The sequence below is a fragment of the Rosa chinensis genome, chromosome 3, assembly GCF_002994745.2.
Source record: "Rosa chinensis cultivar Old Blush chromosome 3, RchiOBHm-V2, whole genome shotgun sequence".
Taxonomy (NCBI): Eukaryota; Viridiplantae; Streptophyta; class Magnoliopsida; order Rosales; family Rosaceae; genus Rosa; species Rosa chinensis.
This window is the reverse complement of record NC_037090.1, coordinates 33,436,842-33,449,812: the sequence shown is the minus strand read 5'-3', so window position 1 is coordinate 33,449,812 and position 12,971 is coordinate 33,436,842. Positions and strand designations below refer to the sequence as shown.

The 12,971-nt window shown below is 39.6% G+C and overlaps 1 protein-coding gene across 1 annotated transcript; it reads left to right on the top strand.

Moving 5' to 3' along the window:
• The first annotated feature begins 5,136 nt into the window (after positions 1-5,136).
• On the top strand, positions 5,137-8,114 carry LOC112193874. Its single transcript, XM_024334125.2, has 8 exons — positions 5,137-5,621; positions 6,297-6,330; positions 6,552-6,770; positions 6,959-7,048; positions 7,213-7,278; positions 7,382-7,473; positions 7,584-7,631; positions 7,714-8,114. Exons 1-8 carry the CDS (start codon positions 5,278-5,280, stop codon positions 7,829-7,831), a joined length of 1,011 nt encoding a protein of 336 aa, XP_024189893.1. The 5' UTR covers positions 5,137-5,277; the 3' UTR covers positions 7,832-8,114.
• The last annotated feature ends 4,857 nt before the right edge of the window (positions 8,115-12,971 follow it).

The following is a 12,971-nucleotide window of genomic DNA, read 5'->3' as shown; positions in this document are numbered from 1 at the left end:
TTATCAGTTGGCGGCGTAGCAGAGGCTTTGTTAGCGATCTCCTAATGGCTGGAGGAGGGCTAAGTGGATTTTGCTGGTGTTGGAGGTGATGGTGGGGTTTCTCCATATGTGATGAACTCTGCCTGTGCATGGATGACGGCTTCGCTCATGACATGCTCATATGCAGCATTTGGATGATTGTAATTAAGATGATAAAGAAATGGTCCTTTTAGGAGTCCTTGCTTGAAGGCTGCTAATGCCATTGTTTTATCTAGATCGCGGCACTGAGATGCTGCCGCTTGCCATCTGGTGACGAATGCCTTTAGTGTTTCCTCTACGCCCTGCTTGACGTTGAACAACTGAGTTGTGTTGTGCTGTCCAAGAAAGGATGAACCGAGAAAGGAAAGCGTTTGATAGTGCGTGGAATGAGTCAATGGATCCCGGTGGGCACTCAAAGAACCAACTCATTGGCTCACTATCCAATGTTTCGCTGAACAAGTGGCAGAGGGTGGCGTCATCAAATCCCTTGTTGTTAGTGACTTTCTTGAAGGTGTCCATATGGACGAAGGGATCAGTCATGCCGCCATAATGTGGTATCTTTGGTGTCTTTGCATGTGCTGGTCTGATGGCCTGCAAGATCCTGGCGGTGAATGGTCCTAGTCTGGACGCAAAGTGCTAATTTGGTGCCCGAATTAGCCTTTGCTCTAATTGCTACATCTTTTCTAGGAATAAGGCAATTGTGTCGCCAGCGGGCCCCACTTGGAGATTCTACTGCTCTAGCTCCCGCCTGGGGACAGGTGGATTACCTTTAGTTCTAGCCCTAGCTACTGAGCGGTTGGTGTGCGGCTGTGACTCTGCTTCCTGTTCCATCATTAGGCGAGGCAGGGGAGGTGGGCCCATTCCCAATAGTTCTGGTGGGTTCAGCAGTACCGGCATCTGTATGATTGGTATGGGTACCAATCAGCCGGTATTGGGTCAACTATGTCTGGTGCTCCGTGATTGCTCTCTCTGTGTTGGGTTAGCGTTTGCCTCCAGCTCCTTTTTTAGTTCGTCGAATTTTGACATTAGTGTGGCCACCTGCTTTTGGGCTTCGGCCTTCTCTCTGCACTCTTGCTCGCGCTCCTTGTTTGCCTTATGGAGGTTCGCCAGTGCCAGCTCATACATAGGGGCGAGATCCTGGCCCGGTGGGTGACTGCTGCCCGGTTAGGCCTCTGCTGCAGTTTGAGTCAGCGGGACCTGGGATGAGCCATAGGGTTCCGCACTAGGGTTGACCGGAGTGTTGAATAATGCACGGTTAACATTAACCGCTGGGTTAATGCTGGCCGTGGGGTTGGTGGGATGGGGGTTGGCAAATTGATCCGCTTGCTCCTCAGCGTTTCCCCCGTTACCGTTAGTCATGGTGATTATTGTGGTGGGATGGCCTTTTGTTTAAGGATTCCCACAGACGGCGCCAATGTTAATGTTTAAGATTGAGCGGTGGCTAAATCTTGGTTAATGCTGGTCCGATGGGCGGACCGCTACTTGTTGTGTGATTGATACTTCCGCTACCTGCCAAGGAATACAAAGGGCATCAGAGGGAGACCGTGTTGGGCGGTCTTCTCTTCTCCAATGCCTAAGTTAGTCAATGTATTCGTGTTGACAGAATAACAGTAGGTAAGTAATAAATGTGTAATTAATGAGGAGAGAGGAGAGGACCTTTTATAGGTGGGGAAGAGGCTGACCTCTTCCATATTTTCAATGTGGGATTAATATGCTTCAGTTCCCAGCTTCTGGAGCTTCTGATGCCATCTTGGCGCAGCACGTGACGGCGCTTCAACGGCGATCCGGGGGTGAGCTGGGGCTTAGGCGGTAGCCTGCTTGGCTGTGTTTCCATAGGTTACTCCATTGGAATTGGTACTGCTGGTGGTAGCATGAGCGTGGTTCATTATAGCTAATTATGCTTGGAAAATGCTCATGTAAGTACAATCTTAAAACATGCACAAAGTATCAAATAACAATATTCATGAGATAGAGGGAATAAAATCATTCATCCATGTACTATTTTGAAAATGTTGCTTTGTAGTTAGTTGTGAGGCCCCAAAATTTTTATTTAATTTTTGAAAGAAAATTTTCGCCAATAAAAATTTGGCAAGGCCACTGAGATCGAAGGAATAAATTTCAAAGATCATTTAGGTAGAAAGACTACCAATTGGTCTATTTAAATGAAGTGTGGGCCGAAGTTCTTTCAGTTGGGCCTAGAGAATTGCTGGAGTGCATTAAGTCAAAAGTTTGCTGAGGTTCCGAGGACGACAAATTGGGTTATAATGAAGTTTCTAGTTTTGGACCAAGTGAAATTGAAAAAATGAAAAAGGAGTTATTGATGAAAAATGAGTCTGAAACCCGAAAGAGGTTAGCTAGGACATTCCGGGTAATTTTGCCACAAGGGCAAATTCATCATTTCGCGCATACTATAAATAAGGAGTTAATAACATGGGAAACCTTAGGAACCTCATACCCTCTCTCTCTCACTCTTTCGGCCGCTTCCCTCTTCTTTCTCTCCCACCACCTTCGCTCTCTGCAGTATCAAAAAACATGGCATCCGATAGCCATTTGGTGACGCCGCCTTCACCAAAAGACAGAATGGAGGACAGTGACCAAGCCCAGGTGATATCAGTGACATGCACCAGGTCTAGCCACCGCACACAACCACCACAGTTCCCTTCGCCTTGCTTAGCCGAAACCTCCACTTCCGGCCATGGATTGAACGAGGATGGAGAGAGCTTCAAAGAGTCTAAACCTCCACTTCCGGCCAGGGATCGAACGAGGATGGAGACAGAATGAAAGAACTTCATGCTTATACTCGCTCATTGAATCAAACAGTGTAAAGCTCACATATACTCATTCTATTATAGTCAGAATGACTTATTGTCTCAATAAGTATTATGACAAGACTAAGAAATCGAATTCGAATCATGTTCATAGTGTTACAACTTATTCTAACTTTCATGAAATTATGAATTAAATAAGAAGCTCCTATTGAGCCTATGTGAAATTATTCAATTGTACAAATTGATATTTATGGTTAAGTATGCCATATTAAAATTTCAATGCTCGGAATATTGTATAAAGGTATATGTGTTCATTGTTGTTCCTTTATATTGTTATTCTTTAGCTAATATCTTTAGGCAAAATAGCAAAATTACCTCCTGACTTTTCCCATGGCAGCCGATTTACCCCCTGGCATTTCAATTTTGATTATCTACACCCTCACCTTTCTAATTGTTGCCGATTTATACCCTATCGTTGTTTTTTAGACTTTCCATCCAATTTTTCGTTAATTTGGTTAGCACGTGAGGGGCTTTTTTGTCTTTTCAACTATCACAAAAAAAAATTAAACAAACCAACACATCGTCAAAGAAATAAATTAAAAAAATACAAAACTGTTCTTCGTTAAAAAAGGAAAAAAAAAAAAACACGCCTTTTGTCGCTTCTTCCTCGTCCATCTCTTCTTCTTCTTCACTCCCTTTATTTCAAGATTGGTCGTTAGCTTGCAACTGATTGCTTAATTAATATTTGCTAGTCACATCAAATGATTGGATGATCATATCACTGAAGGAGAAACGGTCTTTGATCATTTAGGTTTCTGGTTTTCTTTTTCTTTAAAGGTCAGGTTGGTCATTAATATTTCAAACATTCATATGAGAATTTGATCTTCGATGTTTCCAGTTGGAGGGCTTTGTATTGTGTATAAGATTGAGAAGCCATCGAACAAACTAAAATATTTATATGTATGGATATGAAAATTAAAATTACAGCAAGCATGTGAAGGTCATCTTGATTGATTCAAGTTGGGATTGTGTTATATTGATCTCGATAAAAGGAACATAGAGGAAGAGGTCATGTTGAGAAGAAGATAATTGCGAGATAGATAGAGAAGAAGATGAGAGGATGAGGGAAAAAAAACAGTTGTAGGAAACGAATAGCAGTATTTTTTTTATTTTAGGTGAAAATTGCAGAGACGAAAAGGCCCCACACATGCTAACAAAATTAACGGAGAAATTGGATGGAAAGTCTAAAATTTTAACTATAGGGTGTAAATTGGCAACATTTAGAAAAGTGAGGGTGTAAATAATCAAAATTGAAATGTCAGGGGGTAAATCGGCAGTCATGAGAAAAGTTAGGCGGTAATTTGGCTATTTTGCCATATCTTTATCTATAATTTGAGCATATGAAATTAGTTTTATTCTTATCATATGAGGTAAGATTTATTGAGAATATCATGGTTTTGTTGGTATTATCATAATCTTTGCAGGAATGGAAATTTATGATAAGTCCCCTTTATGCAAATCACATATGGTCTCACTTATGTGATCAACACAACCAGGAGCTACTTTATCATAATTTGAATTCAATAGTTTCAGTAAACTCCCGACATTAGTTTGTTTGGGGCGGATATCTTTGCTTCATAACAAAACAATTCAAATTAGTCGGTCAATTGGAATGTGGATTATCCACATAGGGGGTTTCTCGACTCTTCTCCCATATCCACTATAAATGGTACACGTATTTTATCGCATATATGATTGAAACTTACAACTATCAGGAGGAGCATTCAAAATTATGCAACCTAAGACATAGGCGCGTTGCACTTTTTTCCTCATTCGATAAGGGTTATTTTTATTCAACTGAATTTTTGTTACCTAACAAAGTTTTTAACGAGACAACAATAAACGCGTCCTACACCATATCATTAATTGGTGGACATCCATGAGCACAGTCGGGCTTAACGTTCAAGTAAAAAGGCCGGTATGAGTTCGAGCACGATAATAAATAGACCGATCCAAAAATAATATGAAGCATGAATAGATCAGCTTAAAATGGGCCGAATGTGACTCGACCTGGCTTGGTTGCCATCTCTATTCTACTCCCGGTAAATTCGAGAAAAGAAAAATCTGAAAAGAAAATAGAAGGGTCAAACAAATAAGACACACATGCTTGTAGCCTAGTGCATACTATATAGTAAAGTAGCGAACTCAGAATGCCCAACGTTTTGGAAGGGGTAGTACTCCATGGCTCCATCTTTAGCATACTTTATCACCGACCAATCACCTAAAAGCGTACAACGTGCCAATAAGACCATCACTAGAACTGGCCCTTCACTCAGACCGGACGGTCAAAACTACCGGTCTCCCCATCAAACTATCAACCGAAACACTTTCCCTGAAGAGCAATTACACCCTACAATGACCCTTCTCAACCCCATTTTCCCAATTCTGGGTCTTCATTTCCGGACCAACAAACCCAGAGACCCCTCCAACCATGGCACTCGTGGTTTACTGGTACGACTTCGTCTGCTTCGGCATTGTTGGCCTCTCCTTGGTTTGGGCTTTGTGGGTCATCTGGAGGAAGGAAGGAGCTTCGGAGAGAGTCGAAGACAGCACCGTGTATGAGAGCCTTCTGGTGACCCGACCCGATGGCGAGGTGTTCGTGAGTGCATTGCCCAAGGGACATGTTAGTACTTCGCAGCTCTGGACTAGTTGCTGGAAAGGGCTTCACCCTGGTTGGCTCTTGGCCATTCGGTTTGTGTCGTTTCTGGTCTTGGCCGGCTTCTTGGCTTGGGATGTTTTGGCCTGGGATGCTTCCATTTTCATTTACTACACCGAGTAAGATTGATTTCGTTTATGCCCAGCATCTACAGTTTGATGTATGACTAGATATGTTGATCTCGGTAAACGAGTTTGAGTTTGTGTTCCTAATTCTGTGTTTGTTGACAATTGTTTTGCTTCATTACTTTTTGCACATACCCCCATTAGGAAAGTAGATTAATGACTCATCTAGAGTAATCCTAGCTTAAGGATATGATAGTAATAGCAGTTTACGACCTTTGATCAATTTGGTAAGGCAGTTGTGTGAGAGGATGATACTTCAAGCTCACCCAACATTCCGCACCTCATGTGCTTAAGGCACATGACTTTGCAGCTGTTTGATTAAGATACGTTTTGTCTGCATAAAAACATGATAGAACTGGTTACAACTTGTATCAAAATGCTTCTGAAAAGACAAACAAGTTGATAAATTGGTCATAAACTGGTTAATAATAAACATTGAAGAACCTACACACTCAAAGTTCTTAACAATCGTCAGTATTATTCATCATATTCTTGACTTTTCTCATTTTATTTAAACTTTCAAACCATATTCATCCTCAGCACATGTTTTCTCCTTAGATTTGAATCCTTCAAATCTAAATGACTTTCATTTGTTGATGATATTTGACCTTATGTGTTGGTGTTCTGTTAGGAATCTCCTTTATTATTTTTGATGTTGTTAATCTGCAGGTGGACTTTCACATTGGTTATGCTGTATTTTGGGGTATGTCAGACTATTCAACATATCTCATTATTTACTCTTTACCTGTTAGCTGCTGTTCCACAAATTCTCTCTAGTTCTTGTAACCTATTGTCTGCAGAGTTCTACCAAGAGATACATTTATTTTGTATCTATGAACAGTACTTATTTCAAACATAAAATAGAAAAGCCCTACTTATTTCAAACCAGTACCTGCTTTACCCATCGCTAATTTCTCTGTATAGTTGGGGACCATAGTGTCTGGTTATGGATGGTGGTTGTCCTCAAACAAAACCTTCTCTGCAAATGGGACAAGAAGAGATTTGGAAGAGAATAATGCAAGCGTTAATACTTATAGGAAAAATGGAAATAGCGGAACCATCAAATTGCAAAGCCACTATGCTCAGGAGGAGATTCAACTCAGAGCAGGATTTTGGGGATATCTCATGCAAATTGCATTCCAGGTTAGATAATCAAGAAGCCATTTTGTACTCTGTAGCCTATTCCAATAAATGTATATTTCTGTACAGAAATTAACTAATTATTATCTCATCAGAGGTTACTAGAAGTTTATAGTTCCAGTGAAATTTTCATGGGTGCCTTGTGTTTGAGATATTCAGTACGCTAAGAAGCTGATATGTCTTGGTAACAGACTTGTGCAGGAGCAGTTGTGCTCACGGACATTGTCTTTTGGTGTGTCATCGTCCCATTCTTATCAACTTCTCACCTCGGCCTAAATATGGTGTGACTCTACTTTTTTAATATATCCAATTCTTATAGTACATCCATTAACTGTAATTATTATCCATTATCATTTATAACATACAATGCTTCTGCTATTTATTCCATTTTCCCATCACACCTCAATAGATTTATCAGTGACCAACTTGTATATGAGTCTGGCAGTTGATGGGTTGCATGCATACTTTGAACGCGTTTTTTATTCTTCTGGACACCAGTCTTAATAGCCTTGTAAGTTTTCAATCTGGCAGCTTGGAAACTCTTATACACCTGGTTTTTGTATACCATGTCTTTCTCCATATGTTAGTGATATCATTTCCATCTTGTCTTACAGCCATTTCCTTGGTTCCGTCTTTCATATTTTGTTCTTTGGAGCTGCCTCTACGTCATCTTCCAATGGGTCATTCATGCCTTCGGTTTCCCATGGTATGCATAATACTGAAACCTTTTCTCTGTAACAAACTTAACTGATGAGAAAACAATGATTATGAGCCTGTCACTAAAGAGCTAGTAACATTACTTTGAGTATGTTCCAGGTGGCCATATCCGTTCCTCGAGCTTGATACACCATGGGCTACGTTGTGGTATACTAGCTATCCTCTCTTATGCCTTTACCTGCGAGTACTTGTGAGCATAAATAATCTAATGATGTCTTTTCTTTCACAGGTATTTTTGTATGGCCTTGATGCACATCCCTTGTTATGGGATTTTTGCGCTGATTATGAAAGCCAAGTATTCAATTTTCCCCAAATTGTTTCCTCACGCTTTCGTGAGGCCATACTAGCTTAGGTTTTATTCTTGCACCAAGAACTTCATACAATTGGGAGTGGCTTTGATTCTGATTGTTTTCTTGTCTATATAAAGAAGGCAATGCACCGAGCCATCCCCTCTGGAAATTTGTGATTCAGTATTCTACAATACGTTTGTTGGACCTGTGCCATAGCTTTTGTGTCACATTGAAGCTACATCCCATAGATAGTTTTGTTTAAATTATTCGAAATTATATCCGAATTTCAGAATTGGTTTTGTATATCCTGTTTTATAATCTTCGTTTCTGCTTCTTGTTAGAGGTTTGGAATCTTATCAAACCAGCCAGAGATTCCAAATACATAGCTCTATAAGAACTTTGTACTTGTTTATAGATCTCAAGTTCTCAACCATGCTTTCTCTCCTTCCTCACATGGTTTCCGACTAATTAATGGACACATGACCTGTACGCAGGGACATTTTTTTTTTTTGAAATAAAATGTCAAATATATTAATCAATGAAGAAGTTTACAATCAGCTACTAAAGCATCTTGAATAAATAAGGGAGGAATAGTATCCCAAGGCAAACTTAGCTAAAGAATGTGCAACAGCATTCCCATCTCTAGAAATATGCCCAAGCATGGCTCCTAGTATAGATGATAGCCCTTCACTAATATCCTCATAGAGTCTTCCATAAGTAGAAGTAATTGAACCTGAGCTTTGGTTTACAAAACAAGCTAAGTTCAAAGAATCCGTCTCAAAGGATATAGGTGCTAGGTTTTTTGATTGTACCATACGCACAGCCATCCTCCTTGCTACTGCCTCTATCTGTTCCGGGGAGTAAACATTTTCAATATGCTGAAACATGCCCCCCATACAAGAGCCTTATGAGTCTCTAATAATAACTCCAACACCACCCATATGAGTCTGTTTTGAGAATGCACCGTCAAAATTAACTTTGAGCCCACCTGCAGATGGAGGCTTCCACGTTGCTTTCCTGGACACTTGTTCTGGCCCTTTTTTGACCTGATGGAATTGAAAATCATGAAGCCATGCATTGGCTAGAAAGCAGACATCACCAACGGTAGAAAACTTCTCTCTCCAAGTCCTATTATTTCTCTCTTTCCATACAGCCCACACTAGGAATAGAAGCTTATGGAAAGAAGGTTTAGATAAAGAAGCAAAACAAACTTGCAGCCAACCTTTAAAAGAAGAAAATTGTACATTGGGAGAGAAGCATACTTGATGAATCAAGGGATTAGCTACCTCAATTACTGCCTTAGTGAAGGGGCATTCAAAGCATAAGTGTGGCGTAGTCTCAAGTGCATTCGAACACAAAGCACAACTCAAATAAGTTATATTAACATGGCGATGCAATAATCTATCATTCGTTGGTAAAATGGCTTGACAAGCTTTCCATATGCAAACTTTTGCAGAAGCTGGAATATTTGCCTGCCACACCTCTTTCCAAAACTGAACTGAAGACTCATCGTCAGTTGACTCAACTTGTGACTCAATATGAGAAGCTTGAAGAGAAAGAGCTAATTTATAAGCTGATTTCACTGTGAATTGACCTTTTGGATCATAGTGCCATATACATCTATCAACAGCTGGTCTGTCACTCAACGAAATTGAAATAATAGCTTCCACATCTTCAGGTGTAAAAACTTGGTTAAGATACTGAATATCCCAATTAAAAGAAGGAGTAATGAAAGCCTTTACCATAGAATCCAATTCCACATTTAAGCCTCTTCTATCAGGATGAAAAGATGGAACCCTTGGAATCCACGGATCACTCCAAGTGTGAATGGAATTCCCATCCCCTACTTGCCAACGCATTCCTTTAAGTACCAACTCCTTCGAAGCAATAATGCTTTGCCAGGAATATGAAGGAGCTATGGACTCCGGAGCATCCCAAAAAGAATGATGGGGAAAATATCGAGCTTTATAAATTCTTGCGACCAAAGAAGACGGATTTTCCAACACTCGCCACAATTGCTTTGCCAACATAGCAAGATTGTGTGCATATAAATTACGAAAACCCATTCCACCACTCTCCTTTGGTAAACATAAATCAGACCACTTTTTCCAATGAATTTTCTTCTTATCAGTAGAGCTTCCCCACCAAAATTTAGCACACTTCTGCTGTAAATCATCACAAAAGCTCTTGGTAAGAAGAAAACAACTCATTGAATAATTCGGTAATGCTTGGGCCACAACTCTTCTCAATATATCATTTCCTGCTCCACTAAGGAGTTTCCCTTGCCAACCTTGAATTTTCTTATCCAATCTCTCCTTTAAGTACTGAAAAGTCTCTGTTTTAGCTCTTCCCACATAGGTTGGGAGGCCCAAATAACGTTCATGAGAAGGAACAATCTCCACCTCTAAGAAACTGGCAAGATCAGTTTGCACACTTTGCTCCACATTCTTACTAAAAACAATAGAGCTCTTACTAAAATTAACTAATTGACCAGATGCTTCCCCATAAGTAGAAATCACATCACGAATCTGCATACACGCTTCTAAAGAACTTTCTGCATAAAGCATACTATCGTCGGCAAAGAGAAGATGATTCACCGAAAGGGCTCCCTCACAAATTGATAAACCCGGTAACAACCCTAGAGTAGCTTTCTGTGACAAAAGTGCTGAGAAATCTTCTGCTCCAAGTAAGAACAAATAAGGTGACAGAGGATCACCTTGTCTTAGTCCACGTTGAGGAATAACATAACCACAAGGCTTACCTTGGACAAGAAAAGAATAGCGTACAGAAGTCACACACTGCATAACCATATCAATCCATGGAATAGAAAAACCAAATCTCCATAACCTGCCGAAGAAAAGTCCAATCCATTCTATCATATGCTTTGCTCAAGTCCAGCTTTAAAGCCATATATCCATCATCTCCAGATCTTTTATTATGAATAAAGTGAGCAAATTCATTAGCCACCAAAGTATTATCAGTAATTAAGCACCCTGGAACAAATGCACTTTGAAAAGGAGAAATAATATGAGGTAGTATTAGCTTCAATCTATTCGCAATCACTTTGGAATAGATTTTGTAGATCACGTTGCATAAGGCTATAGGCTGTAAATCTGCCATATGTTGAGGGTTCTTGACCTTTGGAATTAGACAAATATGAGTGAAATTTATCTGTTTCAAAAGTTGACCAGAGTGAAGGAAATTCTTAACTGCGAAGGTGAGGTCCTCACCAATAGTTTCCCAATAATGCTGATAGAACAAAGGGGGTAATCCATCAGGCCTTGGAGATTTGGTTGGGAACATCTGAAACAAAGCAATTTGGACTTCCTCAGAAGAAGAAGGACATAGGCATACGTTCTATAAGCAAATACATGTTCATAATTTTCTCAGTGTCTCTACCTTTTGTGGAGCAGTTTTTCAATACGGCAGCTGTGCCGCGTGTATTATGCAGCAGGCTAATAAAAGAGTGAGAGGGGCAATTTTGAAATTTCAGCGTACACTTGCAAGGTTTGTATTGGTACAAAGATTTAAACAAAGAATTATGATTGCTGGAGGCATTGTGCCACGTGGAATGGCAGCTGCACCAAGAATTTCTTCCCTTTTTGTGATTCATGAACTCTACTCAATGTGCCTTGTCTGCTCTAGGTAGGCAGCGGTTATTTTGCTTTGTCAAATGGTTGCTACCGCATAGTGGCAGGGTGAGACTAAGTGTCGTCGGATTTATTTTTCGGCAGCAACATAGTAGGAAAGCTATGCTAAAGCGGGTATTTATGTTATGTTGTAATAGGGTTACATATCGCGTTATCTTTTCACAATGTCACTGCTATGTTAAAGCAAATGGAGTAGCTATTTGTGCACTCTTTGCTAGTTGGTGCTTATTAGAATACAAGTCTCCTGTAGATATTTCTAATATTATTTCAGAACATACTTTAGATGTTTATTGTAATCAGGGGTTTAAGCTCAATGTCCCCCCCCCCCCCCGTATTCGACAGTTTCATTAATTAAGGCTTGAGGGCAGCCGCACCATCCCTTTATTAAAAAAAAAAAAAAAAACCTATAAATGAAGGTGAATTTTCTAAACAGAAGTAAATAACAAAAGATGAACATGCTCCTTTTGTGGCACTTGCAGTTGCTGGAATGAGAAGACTCAAAAAATAGTTATTGTATATGAGGAAATATACAATAATACAAAAAGAAAAATGTTCAAGTCACAACAACATCGGTATAAATTGATAGATTAATTTCACGTCAAAAATTTTGGCTGGCTCTACAACCTTTTCTTTGAAACAATACTGTGTTTGTAACGTCGGTGTTTTCTTTTGTGATAGATACTCAAATTCAAAACCTTAACAAAAATGGGGAGATCTCTAATCTCTTAACGGCAGCGGCCGAGTGGTTGCTAAGCAGAAAGTATATGACATCTTTCCATCTTAACCAATGACCTCTCGATGCTTGAAACAAGTGTGGATTTTGCTTCATATTGCTCATCCTCTCCTATTAGCATCAAAATTTGAGTATCTGGGGGAGTGAATTTAATAATTAAAGTTAGCCATCTTAAATGGTCAATGGTATTATTGTTTTTTTTTTTTTTCGATGACACAATGGTATTATTATTGCTAACGTTAGAAATCTCATGGCCCAGCTGAATGTATCAAGGAAATGTTAGAATGAAAAAAAAAAAAAAAGTTAGAATGAAAAAAGTAATATTTATAGGCGTTGGGAGAATTTTTACAAATGGTCACTCAACTATGACTCATTCGACATTTTGGTCACTGAAGTTTCAAATATATCACTTTGGTCACTCAACTATTACACTGTTAATCACTTAATTCACCCAAAGAGTATTTTTTTATAATTTTTTTAATGAAAAAAATTAACAAAATGACTAAAGTGATTGACAGTGTAATAGTTGAGTGATCAAAGTGATATATTTGAAACTTCAGTGATCAAAGTGTCGAATGAGTTATAATTGAGTGACCATTTGTGAAATTTTCCCTACATGTGTTTGTCTTTTGTTTTTGTATTTCTGTAGTGAAGTACAAGCTAGTTACGACTTCAATTATGACACGTGTGTCTGAACTCGGAACAAAAATATGGAGGCACGAGGTCCGTGAGGTAAGCAGTCAAGTATGAAGAGAGTGAGCAGCAAACCTGGTGGTTTCCTAGACTTTTCAACCTCTGCCTCCTCCAGACACGC